Here is a 23,102-nt window from a genome sequence, read left to right as displayed (position 1 = left end):
TAGATTCATTTTTTTCTGTTGGCTCCTTTTTCTTTGCACTTTTTTGTTTGAATATACTTTTGCATTTTATTCAGTTCAGAGGCTTTGTGGTTTAATCCATATTGATTATGTACTAGTTTTGACTGAGCATTGCATTTGCTTGCCCCTCTCGCACGTATATTTGACTCATTTTCCATTCTAATCCTTTGTATTCTGCTCACAGTGCCTGTAGTTTGTATTTTTTATTACCATTTTCATTGCATATCTTGAATTCTGTGAACATGCTCATAGATACATGTATGTTTTATTAAATGTATTGGAACTGAGCTTCCAGAGTTCATACTTGAAATATTTGTCTGAAAACCTTGTTTTTCATTGTTAAAAGTTCAGAAAAATTAAGAAAGATTTAAGCTTGCTGGCGAATTTTATGTCCTGGTTAATATGCAACATAATGGTTCACTAGCTACCAGTTTAAAGCCAAACTTTTGAACATGGTGTTGTACATTGTTTTACAGTCTACTCTGGTGTCAAGCTTAAACATAGCATGCTTCATTTATGTACAGTTTCTTTGACCAGACTACATTCTAAGACATATTATAAAGTAATTTTGTCGTACTTTATTACTTTGCAACTTCCGTTTATGATTTTTCTTTTGCACGAAATGCACACATGTAATTTTCACAGCATTGGGAAACATTTCAGTTTAGTCTGTGTCTAGAATGCATTTCTTCCCTTTTTTCTGTTGTAAAACCCAACACAGCTGCTTTTTTTCTTTGTACTTCCTCTTTTTATGTAAATGGCCGCAGAAAGTAAGTTTATTTGTTACTGGATATCATTTTGGCTAAGTTGTCATGTTAATTTTCATTTTATTACGTTTAAGACTTTAAGCCTGAGAATGAGCATAAAACAGTTTTCACACACTTCTATTACGATACTATTTCCTAGTTAAAATTGCTATTTCACTTGCACAACGCACTTAAAATCTTTCCTCGAGTGTTAGATTTGATGTTGTCATCTGCTTGCTTGACATGTAGTCCCTATATTGCATATGCATTCTGTCTCTGATTTTAATGCATTGTTTAGCTTTCAAGATTCACAATCCTGCATCCTGTGTTACATTTAAGTGTCTTGCACTGCTTAGTTTCTGACAGTACTGCCAAACTGCTTTTTTGCTTCTCAGTTAGAGCAAAATTAAGTAAGTTTTTATGGATTCATCCCCCTGTGATAAGCGGATGCACACAGAGCACTTTTTTTTTTTTTTTTTGAAGCCACTCACCATGAAATACAGCTAAAGTCCTTTGGATCCAGAAATTCCCATTTTCTAATAAGTTTCCTTGCATTTCAAGGACAGCTGGAAGACTGGAGATTGAATGGTTGTCACTCTGAGCCAAAAAAATGCTGTTTTAGTTGCACGCATAGAACATGAAAAAATTATTTATTTTCTGCACTGTCAGGCTGAAATCAAATTTTTGAGGTGGATTTTTTGAAAAATGTAGGAAAAAGTTGTGCTTGTTAGCTGTTCACAAGCTGTATAGCAGTAAAAGTAGATGACCGTATGGAGGAGGTGCAGCAGTGACAGACAACGTGAATGTGTCTGGTACAGGTTCCACTTCTCAACTGATACATTCTTCATTTCTGACTGCAAGGCCCATTCTGTCCCTATGTTAGGTCTTACACATCCATATTCTGGATAGAGAAGTTAACAGGTTAGATGCCACTGTACAAATGAAACCTTAACAGCAGAAGGCAGGAGACTGACATGCTGCTTGCTCAGAAATTTATTTGCAGGTCATGTGTCCCACTTCATTAAATAACTTGCATCCCAAATAACTTCTTTCTTAAACACTACAGTGCCTGAAGCTGTCGCATTAACATTTACTGAGTGGTAAGTATCTGTGGGTTGTTGTGTCTGAAGGAATTGAGAGGTCTTGCAGGAGGGCTGTCTTGGGGCTTAGTATTGGTACTAGTGGGAGTCCTTCAGAAGTGTTAAAATGTTCTTCTGACAAAGGTGCGTTAGGGTTTAGTATTTTTAAAAGCAGTGTATTGTTAGATGTATGTTGGGGATTTTGTAATGAAGTTCACCTTACTGGAAGATTGTCGAAATTTGATGTACTAACCTGATCCCGGCACTCCAGCAGAAAAGTCAGTAGCTTTCTTTTCCTCCCTTTTAAGTAAATTTGGGCAAACGTCAGTCCTGACTTAGTGAGCAGAAGTATGCTAGCAACAGGTACCATATCTGCTATGTTTTGCAACGACAAAGTCCATCATTTTATGTGGAATTATGTGACTTTGCCTCTTTAATGCCATCTGTTAATTGTTTCTGACTTTTTGAAAATGTAAAATTAAACAGGATTAGAGGGGCAGTCATATAAGAATACCCAATATGCCAATATGTTTGGTAATTGCAAATCATATTAATGATGATTAGTGGTGAAGTGGTACAACTCGGTAAAGTCTGTTTCCTAGGTTCTCAGGCGTAGACTACGTATTTAATGTGTGTGTAGATTGCAGAATACTGCTAACTGAAGTAATCTTTAAAATGAATGATAGTCAAGAAGCGTGTGGGTAAAATTGGAGAGAGAGAGTATGTGATAAGTGGGAAAGCTCAAAAGTCCCTTAGTTAGTAGTCTAGTTGGGCATTCTTTGCGGACTAGTAATTTTAAAAATACATGAAAGTTTGAAAAACATTTGTTGCTGCAGTGTACAACAAACAGTCTTGGTAAAGTGAACTTACTAACCCTAGTACATTACTATGTCGTCTTACCAGATATATTTCTAAGAATTGCCCCTGGAATCTGCATACTGAGTTACCCAACTAATAAGACCAATTGGTAACAGTGTATTTGTGCTCTGTCCTAAAACAAAGATAAATGGCTCTCTGTGCTCTTCTTCCCTTCCAGATATTACACGTGAATGAAAACCCGTATTATCGGTCATTTAATTTCTGTGGAATGATTACTTTGAGTGTGAAGAAAGAGGACTTCACCTGTTGACATTTGGCCATTGTACTCCCCTCACTTCTGTTGTGAAGATGGCTGGCCCAGAGCTACTTTTGGACTCGAGCATTCGGTTCTGGGTGGTACTTCCAATTGTCTTTATCACTTTTTTTGTCGGTGTAATTCGTCATTACATCACACAGCTTCTGCACAGTGATAAAAAAGTGGAACTAGAGCAAGTATCTGACAGGTATGTGGGCATTAACACTGTTGTGGCTACAGATGTCTTCTTTTTTTTTTTTTCTTTTATTAAAGGCAGGTGTTAAAGTTGGCACCTTCCAACTGAAATGTGCTAGTGATCAAGGTTGTCATCACGCACCAACAAGGAAAATGGTTGCTTTCTCAAAACTCAGTTTCATGTGCATCATTAATTCCATGTTGGAGCAGTTTCTCGGCAACCATTTTGCATGAAAATAATGTAAACAGTGTCTGTTTTGGTGGAAGGGGGAAATTTTTGTTTGATATCGAGCTACTTATTCGTGAGAACTTTAATTCTTTTAGGTTGAATGTAATTTGCTTGAATATTGCATTAGAATGAAGTAACATTTAGTTGAATAATGTTGCTGAAATACTTTACAGAAGTCCTTGACTAGAATTTAGATTTCTGGTTGGAGTTTGGGCTGGGACTAGGCTGGAGGTTTTTGGTTAGGATTTGAGGGTTTTCACCTTTTTTTGATGATGCTATTCTTGTTTTATATTGTACATTTTCCGTGACTGTCTTGAAATAATTTTTGCCCTTTTTTATTTTTGACTGTTTGGATTTAGTTATATTATATTCAGATGAATATGGATGCTTTGACCTTAGTTGTATTTTATTTCAATCTTTTATTAAACCACAATTTAATTTGTAACATGGGTTAATATGCATTAATAGAATAGAAAAATTGTAATACTTTTGTTACTGTCATGCAATGTACATATCTTTAACAGTTTTCATTCGACCATTACATAAGTTGCTCACTTCTTTCATTCACTTTTAACTTTACTCCTCCTCCTGATCATTGTTCTGCATGTATTCTCACAAATTCAATGTATTTTCGTAAAAATTGATCCTACCTCCAGTTCTGTTGTCGCTCTTCGATATTCAGTATCTCTGTCACAGCTGATTTTAGATCTTCATTTCCATTTTCTTTTTTTTTTATATATATATACTTACTGAATCTAGACAGTTCAGATCCTATATCCCAGCTCAAAAGAATCAGTTCATTAATTTAAAACCGTTTATTCCCTTATTCCCTCAGCATTTGTGGCCAAAGTACTCTGTAGTTACATTTAAAAATCTTCACACTCATCCACCCCCCCCCCCCCAAAAAAAAAAGATGATCAGTTACTTCTCCCTAACACATCTTCAGCATTTGCTGTCTACTCAAGGAAAAATCCTCTGAAGTCTAATAGGGGTATGAAAATGCTTCTTCAAATGCTTCATTCAAAAATCCTAAACCTTCTGGACTTTGCAGAGTACTAGGGAACCTCACACATTTCTTCCTCTTATTCTTTTATAATTTGCCTTTTCATTTTCTTTTCCCTAATCTTGTATCAGTTCCTGTGATTTGATTCTTAACACTTTTTTCATGCTGTATTTTACAAGCCCTGCTAATTATCCATTTTTAACAGTAACCTATGTTCTAGACTAAACTGAAACTCTTAACATGCACTGGTATTCCATTTAATACTCCCCTTTCTCTATGCCTGTATGCTATTATCAGTCCCTGATTAAAATAGTCTCTAACCTAGTCTTCACACTTCTGCTTTATCTTGCTCTCACACATCTCTGTAGACATATATGCTCTCAACACCTTGGTTCCTTTGCTAATTTCCTCCAGTAAATTCCATGCCCCTCTTCTTTTTTCTATATCCCTAGTAGGAGGGGATTTTGTCAGTAAGTATGCCTTTCTCCATTCCCAGACTGGCTTAATTCTTGGAATACTTTTGGTATGTTAATATATGTTACATTTATACAATGACTCCTCATTACTGTTCAAAAACTTCATTACTGTTCAAAAACTCGCACACTAATTGGATAACCCAACCAGCATGCCCGTTGTCAATGGAGCATATACCTGTAGAAAAAGGTCCAGCTGCTGAAGTACTGTTGAGCGGCTAGACTTTCTTTTGGTATATGTTGAGGGACAGAGTAAAACAAAATACGGACAGAAATGACATGATTTTCCTTGTATTTCTGCATTGACCCTCGGAAAATCTCAGCAGTTAAAAATGCAAAAAAAAAAGGAGATTATCTCTTCTCTGTTGCTTCTCCTGCACTGTACTGTGCAAGTGTGGTTATGCAAGTCCCATATGCATGTGCAGTATATCAGTAAACCAGGAAAAATGCGAAGTAACACTACAGTGCCATTATACAGAGACATTGTTTTAGGAAAGGTAAGCAATTTTTTTTTTTCTTAAATGTCATTATATAATAGCAATAATCCACTCCTGTGTGTGGGTATATCAGGATTTACCCATGGTTGGCTTTGTTTGATCACTCTAGCTTTGCTAGAGTGGTCAAACCACACCATCTGTGGATAAATCCTGATATACCCCCACCCAGTTGTAGATTATTGCTTTAAATATTCTGGATAACTGTTATTGTTAAGGACTTGCATCGAAAAGCTTAGTCTCTCTCTGTCCCTTCAACTGCCATCCATCATGCCATCCATCATCATCCTTTTCCACTTTGCTATATGACTCTCTGATTCAGCTTGTATATTGAAACCTTAAATTTGCATTACCTTTTAAAGCACTGATGTTAAGTTGTTTATCTCACCTTCATTCTTGCTGGATGGGTTCGGAGCCGACCTCGGCTCCGACTCGGCCACTCTAAAAGCTCGAGAGTTGGTTCCACCGGCTCGAGGCTGCCCCTATATCCCACAATGCTAGGCGTGAATTACCTCAGATATCGTTTGCCGCTACAGCGATCGAGGTGTCTTCTACCGGCTCCAGGTTAGTTTAAATTAGATTAGTCTAATAACTTTTAAACTTACTCTAGCTTAGTTTATCCCCTTTTGTTACCTTTAGTGTAGTGGATATTTATCCCTTCTACCATCTTATCCAGCCCCTTTTTTTCAAGAACTAATAAGTTCTTTCCTTAGGCCTTCGGGCCCTTCCTTCCCTCAGTGTGTGTATGTGTTTTTGATAGGACTTTTATATCCTTAACTTAACTTACTTTTCAGAAGTTTTGTTTTAAAGTAATCTTACTTAGATTTTTCTGACAGTGTAATCTGTGTGTGTGTTTTTGTGTGTGGTTACACTTCGGTTCCTTGAAAATGTCCAAGGATTCAAAGGTCTCAGGCTTCAAGAAGTGTGACTCATGCTGTCAGAAAATGTCTCTGACGGTCACACTTCTTGTGTGTACTGCCTGGGACCTTTACACCTGCAGGACTCTTGTGCTGTATGCCATGGCTTCAGCCCTAGAGTCCTGCAGGAAAGAAAAAACAAACTCATATTAAGGGGTTTGCTTAAGCCTGAAGGTTCCCTATCTGCTACCTCGGGAAAACCTTCCAAGGCTTCTAAGACCTCGGCTCCAGCTTCTGAGTCGAGGCCTAAGGCTTCGAAGCCTGTTGCTACATCGGCTCCGGCTGGAGCCGATGAGTCTTTGACTACAGTGTCTGTGGTTCCCTCTGCTCCGGCCGGAGCCGAGGCATTAGAGATTCCTGGGTCGGCTCCGATCAGACCATCGGAGCCGACATCTAGAAAGAGGTCGAGGTCACCATCCCTTGGCTCCGTTCATTCGGCTCCAGCGTCTCCCTTGCTGTCTGAACGGAGCCACAGATCTCACTCCTCCAGGTCATCGAGGCTCTCGGATCATGACCTCCAGAGGGTAGTGAGTCGACTTTTAAAGTCCGAGGCACTGGCCCAAATGCTTCAGAGCCCGACTCATCAGTCGATGCCTCAACTTATTCCTATAAATATTCCTCCTCCGACTCCTTTGAGCTCGGAGCCGGGGCGTCTCGGAACCGAGACTGTGGTAGCGTCGGAGCCGATACATTTGTCTTCGGCTACGTCATCGCCTCTGATTTCTTCTTTTGAAGAATCTCGGCGCCGGACTTCCCTCGTCGGCTCCGAGGGGGTGAGTGGCATCGGACCCTTGTCCGACCCCCCTCTCCCTCTCGGTGCTTCGGCGCTGGTGAGTTCGGCTCCGACATCTGCCTCGGAGCCATCTCTGTCGGTGCCGAGGGAGGTTCTCATCTTCTCGGAGCGGGGACCTCTGGCTCTGCCAGACAGGGGTGCGTTCGAGGTCATGCGGAGTGTGTTGGAACCTTGTTCGACTCCACAGTCTGCTCCGTCTGCCCCTCCCTCTTCGGTGCCTCTGGTTATGTCGACTCACTCCCTCATCCCAGACCGCAGAGAGCCAGCTCCTCAAGAATCCCCTGTGGGGATCTCCTCTTCTTCCGAGGCCTCCACTGAATTGGCAGGGGAGCCCCCTAGGAAGAGAATGTGTAAGAGGAAGCACATAGACTCACCTGAGTCTGTCACCTCTGACACAGATTTAGAGGATTCCGAGGGTTCCCCCCGTTCCCCTTCTGAAGATGTCTCCTTTGCGGACATTCTAGAGATCCTGAAACAGAGGGGAAATTGGCCAGCCCTTAACCCTTCGGAGGATGAATCTGTGTATCTTGAGGCATTTGGCTCTCGCCCTTCCACCTCCTGGGTGTCCCCCCCCTTTGATCCCCTCATGCAGGTGGTGGCAAAGAAAGCCTGGATGGCTCCTGACTCAGTGGACCCTACCCCCAGGAGACCTTCTAAATTTATAACAGCACCAACTGACAAACAATTTCTAACCAAAGGTGTTTCTGTGGATGCTATGGTGGTAGCTGCTGCCACCAAGAAGGAACTAGCTGATCCTTCAGTGCCTGTTCATCCCCCTAACAAAGAATCTAGGTCTATGGACAGGTATGGGAAGCGGATGTTTTCGTCAGCGACCTTTGCAATGCGTGCTGAACTACCTATGCCATTTCACCCGTCTCCAGAGAGACTTGATCAAGGAAGCGAGTGAGATGTTGAAGGATCCTTCAGCTGCAGATTTTCAGGACAAAATGAACACCCAGCTGACTACTCTGAATTCGATAGCTAACTCCTCCATGCGCCTCCTCTCATATGCGGCTGATGGAGCGAGTAGAGCCGCAGGGACAGGTGTTGCCTTACGCCGGCATGCCTGGATGCGTCTATGCAATTTTGCGGACCCCTTTAAAACGTCTTTCACTAATTCCCCGTTTGATGGATCATCTCTCTTTGGTCCTCAAGTGAAAGAAACATTGACTAGGTGCGAGACGGATGGCAAAACTCTCTCTGCAGTCGGAGTCCGTTTTTCTACTCCTTCTAGACCTTACCCCAAAGGCCAGAAAAGTGGAAAAATGGAAAAATGTGGTTCCGCAAACAATCACAAGGGAATTTGCCTGACGCACAGAGTCGGTTCCCATCCAGAGGCAGAGGAGGGAACAATAATGGTAGACGTCGCCCCAGAGGCAGAGGGGGTCCGCAGAACCAGGGCAATCGAGAAACCTTTTCCGATAAGCCCTTTCAGCATCCCTGAGGTGTTGCCCGACTGTCCACCTTCGTAGGCAGTCGGGGGAAGATTGTCACTGTACCCAGAAGCCTGGCTATCCCTGACTCAAGACAAGTGGGTACAGTCCATCATTTCCGAAGGCTATTCCATTCCCTTCGTTCGCATTCCAAACCAATCAAAATCCCTTCCAGATGTTCCACCCGCTCAAAGGGATCTTGCAGCTTTGGAAATTTCAAAGCTGCTTGCAAAAAGAGCAATTCAGCCAGTTCCAGCAGACCAGCAAGGATCCGGAATCTACTCCAGGTTCTTTTTAGTTCCAAAGAAAACAGGGGACTGGAGACCAATTTTGGATCTCAGTATCTTGAACAAGTCAGTCAAGAAAACAAGATTTCGGATGGTCACGCTGCAGTCCATCCTTCCCCTATTGGGAAAGGGAAACTGGATGTGCTCTATAGACCTTCAGGATGCGTACTATCACATAAAAATGAACAGACGCTGCAGAAGATTCCTCCGCTTCAGGCTGGGAACCAGTCATTTTCAATTCAGGGCCCTGCCCTTTGGTCTCACCACTGCCCCCCGGGTGTTTACCAAATGCATGGCAGTGGTAGCTTCTCACCTGAGACGCCAAGGATTCCAGGTGTTTCCATATTTGGACGACTGGCTCCTCACAGCTCCCACCAAGCGTCTTCTTCTGATGGCCAGGGACTACACCTTTCGCATTTGTCAAAATTTAGGCATTTCAATAAATTGCGAAAAGTCTGTTTTGTCGCCTTGTCGTACTATTACCTTCATAGGCGCAAATCTAGACTCAGTCAACATGTCTGCGAGACTAACAGATCAGAGAATAACAGACATACGCAAACTGGTCTCGCTCCTCTTCAGCAGCAGCAGAATCAAAGCCAGGTTAGTTCTGAAAGTGTTGGGGATTATGGCGTCTGCCATACCTCTGCTTCCATTAGCCAGATTCCACATGAGAATCCTTCAATGGATGCTCTTCACACAATGGTCATACCAGCAACTTCCGATGTCCCACACCATTATGATTACGCAAACATGCAGAAATCATCTTCTGTGGTGGATGTCTTCCCCTCAGCTCTTATTGGGAAGACCCTTTGTTCCTTCCCCTCCGGTTGCTACTCTGACAACGGACGCCTCCCTGATCGGGTGGGGGGGGCATTATCAGGGCAGAACTGTCCAGGGCACATGGCAACCAGACGAATGCCACTTGCACATAAATGTTCTAGAGATGAGAGCAGTGTTTTTAGCGTTGCAAGCCCTTCAAGACTCTCTTCCCTTGGGAACGATAGCAATCCAGACGGACAATATGTCTGTAGTGTGGTATATCAACAAACAAGGCGGAACCAGGTCCTACCCCCTGTGTCAAGAAGCACTCAGACTGTGGCAATGGGCGATTTTCTTCTCAGCAGTTTCTGATAGCAACGCACATCCCCGGGAAGTCCAATCAAATCGCGGACAAGTTGAGCAGAGCTATTCTCATGCCTCACGAGTGGTCTCTGAAAGACTCTGTTGTGAGAGAAATTTTTCTCAAAAGTGGGGTCAGCCTTGCTGCGACCTTTTTGCTACTCCCCAAAACAGCAAGTGCAGAGATTTTTTCACCCTATTCCCTTTACCAGGCCAGCCCAGCAGAGACGCTTTAGTCCAAGTTTGGCCCCGGGGACTTCTGTATGCATTTCCTCCCTTTCCACAAGTGATACAGAAAGCTATCGCTCAGAAGGCCTCGTTGATCCTCATTGCTCCTTACTGGCCTCGACAGGTTTGGTTCCCCTTTCTACATCATTTTCTGTTGGAGCGACCTTGGCATCTGGACCTAGTTCCAGATCTTTTGATCCATCAGTCGGGTCAGTTTCATCGCTCCCTTCCCTCTCTGAACCTCACTGCTTGGTTCCTCCAATTCCAACCTTAGCCAGGCTTCCTCAAATATCTCCCTCTGTTCGAGATATTTTGATAGCTTCCCATAAATCTTCCACTCGAAAGATTTATTTGAGTAAGTGGAAACGTTTCGCCTATTGGGCTCAAGGAAGGGACATAGATCCCTTCACTGCTTCCATCCAAATGGTCCTTAATTTTCTAGCTGAACTCTTCCATGCAGGTTCATCTCCTTCTACTCTTAAAGTTCAATTGGCAGCTATTTCTAACTTTCATGTGGGCATTTCAGAGTCTGCCATAATGTCCCACAAGCTTTGCAAAGCCTTTTTGAAAGGAGTTTTTCTACTCAGACCTCCTATAAGAAATCCTCCTCCTCCTTGGGACCTAAATTTAGTTCTTAGTTCTTTGATTCTTCCCCCTTTTGAACCTGCAGCCTCCTGTTCTTTAAAATTGCTATCATGGAAGACTCTTTTTCTGGTAGCTATTACTTCAGCTAGAAGAGTTTCAGAACTTCATGCACTCAGCTGTCGACCTCCTTATCTGTTGTTCCATAAGGACAGGGTATCTTTACGAACCAACCCGTCCTTTTTACCTAAGATAGCATCGGCGTCTAACCTAAATCAAAGCCTTGACCTCCCTGTGTTTTTTCCAGAATATTCTAATAGGTCTGAACAAAAATTGCATTGGCTAGATGTTCATAGTCAGTTAAGGTACTATTTGGATAGAACCAAACAATTCAGAAAATCTGACCAACTGTTTGTCTCTTATGCAGAAGGCAGAAAGGGACTTTCAGTTTCAAAGGTATCATTATCTAGATGGCTAACATCTCTGATTTCCCTTGTTTATGAAATTAGACACCAAAAGCTGCCTAACAAACCTAAAGCCCATTCCACCAGAGCTTTGGCTACTTCTATAGCCTTCCAAGACAGACTGCCTATTGACACCATTTGTGCAGCGGCTACTTGGGCTACTCCTCACACTTTCATTTCTCATTATAAGTTGGATTTAGCTTCTAGGCATAGAGCTAACTTTGGTTCCACTGTTCTCAAGAGTCTGTTCCATTAGGCCACCCGGGACAAGGTGCTAGGGACGCGGTCCCATCCAGCAAGAATGAAGGCAAGATAGACAACTTAACATATAGAAGTTATGTTCTTACCATAACGTTCCATGTTAGTTGTCTTCTTCTCGCCTTCTTTCTTGCGTCCCACCCACCTTCCCCCTGGCCTGGACAGACCTAGAGGAGTTTGATTGTGACCTCTCTTTCTACCACCTCTTTGCGATAGGTATATGCTCTGCTGTGCATATTTTCCTAGATCAGGCTTAGGTCACCCTTTCTCTTTCCCTTTGTTTATAGAGGTGGACTCTCTTCCAGTTTTTCCTGGTTGTATTATTAGCTGGGCCTAGCTCACAAACGAGATCTGAGGTAATTCACGCCTAGCATTGTGGGATATAGGGGCAGCCTCGAGCCGGTGGAACCAACTCTCGAGCTTTTAGAGTGGCCGAGTCGGAGCCGAGGTCGGCTCCGAACCCATCCAGCAAGAAAGAAGGCGAGAAGAAGACAACTAACATGGAACGTTATGGTAAGAACATAACTTCTATTTTTGTATGGAGATAATTAGCTTTTCCCACTTGACTCTTGCCATGTTCCTTTTACAAATATACTTTCTTCAACTCTTTATTAAATTCTCATCCACAACTTCTCTTCTGGTTGATGTAAAAAGTGTACCTGACCTGTACGTAAGACTAAGTGGACTAAAATATTCCCACTGCTTGTTTCTTGCTATTCATCATCATAATCCATGAGCTTCAGGTTTTTCAGTTTGTGCGTATTTTTTGTTTACTTTCTTCCTACATATCTTTCACTGCTGTATTTAAATTTATACACCTAAATTGCTCTTATTTTGTCTCTGTAAGTATGTTTGCATAACTTGTAACTGTCACATTAACAGCACACCCTTGAAAACTACTGACCCCATAGTTAGATATCTGTGAACCTCTGTTGCCAATGAACTGTTCTTTGAGCACCACGTATCCACTGTTGTAAGAAAGTTCTTTTTCAATGCCCAGCTTGTATCTAAAGGTGTTGTGTCCAGATCCAGGGATGTAACTGTTCACTGTACTCTGCACTCATTAATCATGGAATATAATACCCCTTTAGATATGTACCTCTCAAACTACTTGTGAAAACTGGAATGACCGTAACACTTTTTCACTTAAAGGGAAAAAAAAGTCAAGGTTATAAATAGTAGAAAACTGTGCAGACCATCTGAAAGCCTTGTCTGAGAGGCGGCCTCTGCCCACTTCAACAAACCCTGTTCTGTCATATTTATTGCACACTGACAAGTCCGATGCTGTCATAGAAATCCATTGAGTGGGTGTTTATCTCTTTTGCATAATAGAACCTATTGATGTGATCGGATTGTGTCACAGAGAATGCTGCTTTTGTGAAACAGTCTTCACTCCACGTAAAGCAAAGTATTTCTTTTACTCTAGACGAATGTGATTAGGTTGAGTGGGTAGGTAGCTGTAAATTCACCGCCAGTTTGGCACCTCTGTCCTTCGTAAATATAGGAAACTCATACAGGTCCCAACATATTCTTGTTTGGCTCATTTCTAGCCCTTGTACATTGCATACAAGTAACATGAAAAATACCTTTGGGATGTAAGGCTGGGCTTCATAATGTCCTCACTGATCAGGATTCTAATAAGTGACCGTGAACCTTTGTTTAACTGATAGTTGGTGGAGAAGTGACGAGTTTTAAATAAGGGAGCTGTTACCTTAGCATTTTGTAGCCAGTATTCCTTTGTTGGTATAAAGCTGTGTGACTATGTTAAGAGCTACAAATGCTTAAGCTTGTATTGGTCTAAACAGTAGCTTCTTAGAGCTTGAGGCTGCACTTCTTCATAGGTTCATAGGTAGGTACTAGGCTATTGGCCCTAGGGCCCATACAAGCCTAGCCAAAAAATGTACCCTGGCTTTCGCCACCCAAGAAAATTATTTTCCTGTGCCCCTGTCGAGCAGAGCCACAGAAATGATCCCGGGGGTTAATTTCCCATTTCCCATCCAATCATCAAGCTTTTTCTTGAAGAGTGCTAATGAGGAGCTCTGTTTGACATAGGTAGTCTGTTCCAGAGTATGGGAAGTCTCTGAGACAGGAATCTATCCCTCCAGCATGTTCTGTTTAGGTCCCTAGAACATGTAGCTCGGAGGGATTGGGATTTCTTTAAGTGGAGCATGTCCAACAGCTCTGGGTTTGACATAGCTTTGTATGTTAGGCAGAGATCGCCCCTGAGTAGGCGATATGCGATGGAGTAAAGCTGTAGTTTTTTGAGAAGGTCTGCATAGGGCATCTGTTTGAGGCCAGTAATCCTCTTTGTGAGGTATTTCTGTGGTCTTTCCAGTTGTTGTAGTTGTCTTGTGAGGTACATACCAAAAGGGGCGTTGTACTCTATAATGGGTCTAATGAGTGATGAGTAGAGAATCCTTTTGTGATGAGATGAGCCACGTAGAAGGATTTCCTGACCACTGTGACGTTGCGATTGTCAAAGGAGAGACTACTGTCCACCTGTGTCCCAAGGTCTCATCACATTTATCTTATCACATTCAGCTGGATTATTGTTTCTGTGGTTGAAGCTCATAGTTTGAAAATTTTTACGCCTTTAAAAATTAGAAAGCAGTTTTTTGGGTTGTCATATCTTTGTGTTTAGAGATGGTTAGTTTGAGGTCTTTGGTTTTGTAATGTAAACTGTTTTAATGCATAATGGTAAAACGGATTCTCATGTGTAATGCTAAGACACTTCAGTGTACTTTTCCTTTAAAGTTTAATTGGATCAGGGGAGGTAGTGTGTGATCACACTAAGTCACCAGCTGTAGTAGTCATGGGAATGTCATCAGGCTGAAGTATAACTGCAGGAGTGATCACCAAATAAGAGCCAGACATGATGCATGTCCATGACTTTTGTTGGAGGGGTACAGTATTCCATTTTGTGTCGGTGAAATGCAGGGCTGCTTGTGTACTGTGTCTGGCAGTCTACATGTCTTTTTCCCCTTACTGTTAAAAATATTTGGCCATTCCTGTGACCCTTCTGTGACCACACATTTACTCACAGACTTTTTTGCAGTCCAGTACCTGACATGCAGCCAATGCACAGGTACCGAGGTAGAATCAAATAACAGTTAATTAGTAGGACTTGGATGTACTCTGGGATAGCAGACTACACTATCTTACTGTTTTGTAATTCATCAGGCGTGTGTTAGGTTTTGTTTTTTTGCTTTTTTTTTTTTACTTTTAGTGATAGCAAAAACATAAACATCTACAGTTATTAGCTGTTTTGAATTTGTAGGGCAAAATGGTGAAATTGCAGTAGGCATTCTTTACCTTGGAAAACCATTTTTGAATGAGCTGTGAGATCATAATGTCACTGTGCAGCATTGCTGAATTTGATTTTACGAGTGTGTGTGTGTGTTTTTTCTTTTTCCATCCAAATGTCTCGGAATCTGGACCAATTAACTGATTGCTTAAAAACAAAAGTATTTAACGGTACATCTCCTGTTGTAACTGCAGAAGATGGTCATGCTGTTTTGTTGAATTTAAAGCCAATATATATAAGTACTTTTTTAGTCCCGCGGTGGTGGTGCTGCAGTAGCGTTGGAGCCTCACAGTAAGACGCTGTCCGCCGGTTCGATTCTCAGCTAGAGCGTCTTCTGCGTGGAGACATGTGTGAATGGGTGTACCTTCGTTGAAGGTTGTGCGTCAGGCCTGGCAAGCCGCTACGTAAAAAAATCAACTGCCAATCATTAGCGGACCGGAGTTCCGCTGTGGTGACCCCTAACCGGGAAACGCCGAAAGACACAAAAAGTACTTTTTTAATAGATTCATTCTTGTCCGTAGGAAAGATGATGGAACATTTTCATTAAGGTAAATTAGAACAGCTTTGGATACTTCATCTTGGCAGTTTATTTCCAAAAGTGACAAATGATCTTCAGGAGCTTGGATCCTGTTAAGTTCAGAAGCATTATAACACCTGGAGTAACTGAAAACAAATTTAGTAATATGTGTTTTTACTGCATTTAATGGATATGTTATACCTCTGTGTTTGATTTGTGAGTTCATTTGTGCCTTAGTGCATTTATTGCATTTATTACTTACTGCAAAATATTTAAATGTGGATTCTCTTTTGTTTTCTGCTGTTTTTTTTTTTTTTTTAATGGAGTTGCTTACCTATTCTGAGCAAGTAATAGCTGACCTTATTGTTGGTCATACTTTTAAGCAGTTGAGATGGGTCTAAAGCATCATAGTAGGATTTTGAAGTATGTATTTACTGTTTTTTTGAACAGTAAATGGACTGAACTGCAAGGACGATTTCAGCCAAGACCTGAAAGTTGCAGAGTAATAGACAGTGCACTCTGTGCATTTACTAAAAACAATAAGCTGTATTTAAAGGCTTTATTGACAAAACTGAGTCTTGGCTGCAGTTCTGAGTGAATTATTTCAGGCTGTGTACTGTTTAATAGTGTGATGCACTTGTCCAGATGATCCTGAAGCAAAATGTTAAGTATTGGGTATGAGCAGAGCAGATCAAACAGCCTTGTATTTTATTGCATAGTGCCTATGGGATCCTTTCCTTAACCCATATCTCAGTTCCCTTAAAGGATGCAAGACGTCCATGCTAGTTGTCATGCATTTGTTCACATTTTGTTTTTGTAATGCTTTTGTAATGCTTCTGTCACAATTACTGTACTATTGACAAGCAAGAGTAATAATGTGCCTGAATTTTATTTTCTCTGTTTTCTTAATTTCCAGCCAGGTGCTGATCCGTAGTCGCACGTTGAGAGAAAATGGAAAGTACATTCCTCGACAGGTAATTAAAAAAAGAAAATACCCCTCCCCCCAAATTCCTTTTGTGCCTGTATTTGTTGACCACAATGTCCAACTAAGCTAGATTTGTTTGTAGTGGAGACTTGAGGAGAAAAAACTCTACAGTCCTATAAGATTTCTAAACAAAACACTTTCTTCCGTATAAATGAATTCCTGCAGAGAGACATTTAGGAATGGTCAAGTGTGTACAGTGTGAAGAAAGTGGGTTCATACCTTGTATGGCAACAGCAAATGAGCGGAAGTTGCAGAAATTAATTTGTACCATAAGCAAAAACAAGAGCAGTAGCATTGTATGCGTACCATATTGTACAGAGAATACTAAGTCACATTTTGATAATGGTAGTATTTTATTGAGTAAATGCAAAAAAATGCAAGTGTATAGAGTTTGCCCGGTGAAAGAATAAGGTTATAGCACATGTGTGACAGTAGTTATGGTACATATACGTGCTGGTAGAGATGTAATGTCCCAAAGCAAAAACGAAGAGCCTCAGATAAGCTGCTGAGATATTCATATGACTTTAACCAAGAGCAGATGAAGGAACGGAGTGTGAGAGGAGGAAGGAAGTTGTATGTGTGAAAAGTGTCAAAATACAGCTAGGTAGGGAGAGTAGTAGGTCATAGGAATTATAAAGAGTCTGATAATGCCAGGAAAAGGGATAGTGAGATTGAGAAGATAGGAAGAGACTGAATTTACAGGGGATGGGGCAGTGTAATGAAACTGAGGATATGAGAGTTTTTTTTTAAATTAGAAAATGGGTTGGAAGCCTTCCCATGGAGAGGGAAATCTTCCTCTTGCAGTACCATAACGAAGTTTGCAAGTAGGCGATTCTGGTAGTGGCACATTTGCCATACCTTTACTGGGTTGTTTTCTTGTCGGATTTTTTTTTTCTTTAATAATTTTTTTTGATTTTTCACAAACACGAAGCATATGTACAAATGTTTATATCCTTATTTACACATTATATGTTTAAAGTAAGAAAACTATTCTAAAAAAACAAACATTACAAAACAAACCATTTACAAAGGATGTCTACAGTTGATTTTTATGTAAAATTATAGTTCGTCATCACTTTCTAGCACTTCATTTACCTTTTTTCAAGCAATGCTTAGAGATAGTTCACTCTGTTCTTTCCTTGATTGTTTTCAGTTCCAACTGCAAAACTGATACCATGCTTCTGTATTGCTTAAAAGTGGGTGGAGCTTCACATTTCCAATTTTTTGTGATATTTTTTCTTGCTATAGCAAGGAGAGTCCACATAATTGCATATTTCTGCCTTGGTACATAGGTAGGTGAATTAAACAAAATTAAGGATTTTGTAAGTTGAAGTTATCAGTGAAAATAGCCAATAAAAAATAGCTTATTTTATCCCAGTATTGTTTAAGTAAATGACAATCATAGAACATACATTGCCAATCGGCTGTTAATTGTGATGTAAATCGCCAGCATCTAGTTTTCTTAATTCAATTTGTGTGGTGTTAAGTATGTTCTGTATATAAGCTGCCATGTGAAAAGTTGCCAATGCCGTGATTCTTGTGCGATTTTTAACTGTTTTTAACTATCTAGAATGTCTAAAAGATGAGAGAGGGCCAAGGTAGTAACTTCCAGGACTGAATGGCTACAAAGGTGGAGTATATAGGGAGTCTTCAGATAGCAGCTGACTGACTTCATGTAAACTAGAATGTTCCCAGTGTGAAAACTGAGAATTCAGCAAAGCAAACGTTCCCATTGTGAAAACTGAGAATTCAGCAAAGCAAAAAGCCAGTTTAACACATTGATTTTTAAATTAATTTTGGTTATGGGGTTAAAAGTACAATGCCTGGATGTCAAAGAATGTAACTTTAAGGGAAAGGCTGTGAAAAAGTGGAATAAAAATTTTTTGGCTGAGACTGTCCTTGATCATCAGGAAGCAGACCAAGGACAAAGTCAAGTGATAAAAAGTTGGAAAGTATGAAGTGAATGTTGAGTAAATCTTCAGATGAACTGAGTAACTTGCAGAATTCAGATAGTATAAAAGAATGGCAGAAAATGAGGTTTGTGAGGAAAAACTTTTTCAGAAAATAGTAGAACTTAAACTTTGAGGGCGGCCACGGTGGTGCAGCCTGCTAAGAGGCCTAAGCAATTCACTGATTATGAATCTTCAGATCAGGTTTCCATTTCTTCTGATTCCTCTTCTGATCAGGAATTTTCTATTCCACCCTATGAGGATTCTGATGCAGAGGAATCCATCCCATCTGCATCTCCTCCTGAGGATTACTCTTTTGGAGAGACTTTGCATACTTTAAGGGAACATTTTCACTGGGAGAGTCAGGACTTCTCTGCATCAAAAAAGAGGCCTAGGGATTTCCTTCTTCCTCAGCATAGGCCTTTGGCAATACCTCCTGTATTAGACATTGTTGATGATGTGTTTTCGGAATCCAGCATGGCTCCTGATTCCCTGCCTCCGGCTCCTAGTAAGCCAGACAGATATTACAGGGTTCCTGACTCCCACAAATTTCTATTCAGAAATCCTGCTGCTGATCCTGAGACTATTTCTCAGGGGCCCAAGGGTGTAAAAAGGCCTCTACAGCCAAAAATCCTACCCCCTCGGTTAGAGATTCCAGGGCGCTGGATAGATGAGGAAAGAAGGTTTATACGTCTGCAACCCTGGCAATCAGGGCCTTAAACTGCCAGTTTCATATGCTTAAATATTAACAGCATGTTATGGGCTTACTGAAACAGCAAATGATGATTTCTGATTGTGTGGAAAATAGTTACAGGAGTTATTGCATTCAACAGAACAGGTTGGAAAGCATACTTTGCAGTGTGGTTTTGATTCCTTGGAGGCCTCTTGCAGGGCCGCCATTACTGGATCTGTGATTAGAAGGCATGCCTGGCTCAAGGAGCAAAATCTGCCTGATCATAGAAAATGGAAGACAAAGCTAAATCTATGCAAACTGTAAAAGATTTCTTGCAAGTGCAGCCACCCAGGTTCAGTAGACACTGGCCTACTAAAAATTGGTCCTTTCCTGTGTTCAACAGAGCCACTCAAGGCAAATCCAGGCACTCAAAAGGCTCCAGATGCCAATCACAGGGTTCTTACAGGTCAAAACAATGGGGGGCCTCCACCTCCAAATCTGGAGGAAACAAATCACAACCCTACAGTAAGCAGTCTCAATGACTTTCCTCTACCATCACCAAGCACTTATCTTTTGGCAGCCCTCTTGGGGGGAAAACTAGCACTTCATGCAGAAAATTGGCAGTTAATTACCCAGGACAAGTGGGTATTAAATCTAGTATCCCAGGGGTTCAGATTTAATTTCCATACTTTGCCAGTTCCAAACGGATGGCTAGATCTGCCACAAAGTCAGTGGGCAGAGGCCCAGAAACAAGTTATGTCCCTCATGGATATGGGGGCTATTCATCCAGTACCAGAAAAGGAAAAAGGACAAGGTTTTTATTCAAGACTTTTCCAGGTACCCAGAAAAGACAATTCATGGCTTCCAATACTGAACTTATCGATTTTGAACACGTTCTTGGACATTCCATAATTCAAAAACTACTGCCTATGCTAGGCAGGGATGCTTGGTTAGCAACTCTAGACTTAAAAGAGGCATACCTGCATATCCCAATAAGGGAATCGTGCAGAAGATACCTCCGCTTCAAGGCAGGTTTTTTGCATTACCAATTCTCTGCACTGCTCTTTGTAAAGACTCTGGGCGCAGTAGATAAGCCAAAGTGCCTGGCACCAGTAATTGCATTCTGCAGACAAAGAAGCATTTAAATTTTATCCTTATCTGGATGACGGTCTCATTCAAGCAGAGGACAAGGACACTTTTCTTCAACATCTGGCGTTTGTAAAAGGCTTCTAACATGCCTAGGGTACACCATAAACGAAATGAAATCACAACTGGTACCCTCTCAAATAATTGAGTTTGAATACAACTGCCCAGATGGCTTACCTTACGCCAGACAAACAAAGGCAACTGACAACATACGTCAAACAAATGGCAACAAAAACCCAGTTATCTGCAAGACAAATTTTGCAGGCTTTGGGGTTCATGGCATCCTGCATTCTACTAATTCCATATGCGAGACTGCATATGAGGAAACTTCAGTGGTACCTAAAAAGTTTATGGAGTCAACATTGTTTATGGAGTCAACATTGTCACAGTCTGGAAACAATGATTCCTCTCATTCCCTGCCTAAAACAGAGGTTTCTTTGGTGGGCAGAGACATGTCACCAAAATAAGGGACTGTCATTCACTCTACCCCCTGCCACTCAAACCCTAACTACAGACACCTCAGACTATGCTTGGAGGGCCCACCTGGCGGGGAGATGCATTTAGGGCAAATGGAGCCCAAACCAAATGCATCTGCATATCAACCAGAAATAGATGCTAGCTGTTTAGAATGCTCTGACAGCCTTCAAGGACTTCATCCAGGACAACTACTGATAAAGACAGACAACACCACGGTTAATGTGGTACATAAGCAGGGGAGCACACATTCCTACCCCCTTTGCAGACTAGCGATGGCCTTGTGGTACACAGCTTTGACTTACCAGCTACATCTTCAAGCTCAATTCCTGCAGACGACCTAAGCAGAAATCTTATGGACCCGCACAAATGGAAACTGGATCCACAAATCTTCAGCATGTTAACACAGAAATGGGGGAGCCGCCCAGACCTAGATCTGTTTGCCTCTCCCCAAAATTATCAGTTGGACAAATTCTGCACAAGAACTCATCACAAAAAAGCATGGAAAGTGGATGCCCTGTCCTTCAGTTGGAAAAAAAATGTCAGTCTATGCCTTTCCCCCACTGCCTCTACTCTCCAAGGTCTTACTAAAAGTCAGACAGGAAAAACCAAAAATGATCCTAGTTGCTCCGGAATGGCCTCGCCAGCACTGGTAACCACTTCTAAGGAATATGTCTCCACTTCCTCCATGGTACTTGCCTCAAATACCTCATCTACTGTCTCAGCAGAACAATCAAATTCTGCGCACTCGGCTCCAAACTCTGAATCTTGCAGTATGGCTGATCAATTAATTATTCAAACAACACCTCTCAGTAAATCTGTGATGGATGTCATTTTGGAAGCCAGAAGGCCTAGTACTAGAAAATCTTATGCTGATAAATGGAAGAGATTCTGTGCTTGGAACCATGCACAAGGAACAGACACAGCAAAGCCCAATATTCCTCAGATTTTACAATATTTGACTGAGATGCTTGACAAGGGCCTATCTTTTTCTTCAATAAAAATCCATGCCTCTGCCATCTCTGCTCATTACAACACAGAGCCTCCCCTCTTTTTCTCATTCTCTGCTTAAACAATATCTTAGAGGGGCCAAAAATTTAAGGCCTCCCAGAAGATCACCAACTCCTGCATGGGACCTCAATTTTGTGCTGGAAAAACTCGCCCTGCCTCCTTTTGAACCAGCAGCTACTGCGGATATAAAATTTCTATCTTGAAAAACAGCCTTTCTCTTGGCAGTCACTTCAGCAAGAAGGGTTTCAGAACTACAGGCTGTCATGGCTGTGGAGCCTTTTATTACGTTTTACCCGGACAGGGTGTCCCTCAGGACCAATCCTTTTATGCCTAAGGCGGTATCCAGGGTGGCTCTTAACCAGACCATTCACCTGCCAACATTTTACCCAAATCGGCAGAACAACGGGGAGTGGATTCTGCATTCATTGGATGTACACAGTCAACTAAGGTTCTACTTAAACAATACCAAATCTCTAACAAAGTCTGAGCAACTACTGGTAGCATTTGCTGCAGGGTCAGAGGAGAAGGCTATATCAAAGCAGAGTATTTCTAAGTGGATAAGCCACTGCATTTGTTTCTACTACTTGCACCATGGTAAACCTGTGCTCAAGGGGATCAGATCACATTCCACCAGGGCTGCCTCTGCTTCAGCAGCTTTTCTCAGAGGGGTTCCAAACAAAGACATTCTAGAAGCTGCTACTTGGAGCTCTGTTCATACCTTCACAAAGCATTATTATTTGCCTCTCTTCCCCAAATCCAGGGCAGGCTTTGCCACTGCAGTTCTGCAGGGCCTTAAAGCCGCTCCTAATGCTGTTTAGTTCCATCCTCCCATCCATTGCTTTGGGATTCTACCCAAATGTAATGACTGCAACAGTGAAACACGAAGAACATAGTACAGTTGTGTACACTTACCATAAATGTAGATGTTCGAGTGTATTCACTGTTGCAGTCCGGGTTACCCACCCGCCATCCCCCTTTCTATACTTTTTCTTTCCTTCACTATACACTAAAGCTTTTGTGGTGTATTTGCTTTTAGATGAAGGTAAAGTTTATGTTGCTAAAAGTGCATTTATATATATTTCTGTTTATTTATATAAATATATATGTGTGTGTGTGTATATACATGTGTGTGTGTGTGTGTGTGTGTGTGTGTGTATATATAATATAAATTTTTTTTCCTCCCTATTTGGGGGGCACCTGACATCTGGGGCAAGAATAACTGAATAAAATGGCATCGGCTGCATGTTTTATACCCCTGACGACTTGACGGCATGGAAGAGGAGACGGCAACTGGCGCAGGACCCAAGACTTTGTTATTCAGGCCGACTGCTGCCCTCAGATTACCCAAATGTAATGACTGCAACAGTGAATACACTCTAACATCTACATTTATGGTAAGTGTACACAACCGTGCTTTCTACAGCAAGGCTGTTAACTGAGACCCAGTCATGCTTGTGCCCCAGATCATGCCATTAGGAAATGGCAGAGACCTGTTTTATGAAGATGTAAATACACCCGCTGAAGGAGATGCGCCTGACTAAAATGTAACAGAAGAGGAAAGCTGTTGAAGATTGGTGACTGCAGTGTTTACAAGGGAAACTTAATATCTGT

The 23,102-nt window shown here is 41.6% G+C and overlaps 1 protein-coding gene across 1 annotated transcript in view; it reads left to right on the top strand.

Moving 5' to 3' along the window:
* The first annotated feature begins 2,854 nt into the window (after nucleotides 1–2,854).
* LOC122809067 (ER membrane protein complex subunit 3-like) overlaps nucleotides 2,855–23,102 on the top strand; it is a 614,861-nt gene continuing 594,613 nt past the window's right edge. The window contains exons 1-2 of the mRNA XM_044080281.1: nucleotides 2,855–3,165; nucleotides 16,170–16,227. Coding sequence (XP_043936216.1) covers nucleotides 3,011–3,165; nucleotides 16,170–16,227 — 213 coding nt within the window. The 5' untranslated portion in view covers nucleotides 2,855–3,010. The remainder of the gene's footprint in view (nucleotides 3,166–16,169; nucleotides 16,228–23,102) is intronic.

This window comes from Protopterus annectens, chromosome 8.part0 (genome assembly GCF_019279795.1).
Source record: "Protopterus annectens isolate FY-2018-M chromosome 8.part0, PAN1.0, whole genome shotgun sequence".
Taxonomy (NCBI): domain Eukaryota; kingdom Metazoa; phylum Chordata; order Ceratodontiformes; family Protopteridae; genus Protopterus; species Protopterus annectens.
Note: the sequence above shows the minus strand (reverse complement) of the source record. Positions and strands in the feature narration are given on the sequence as shown.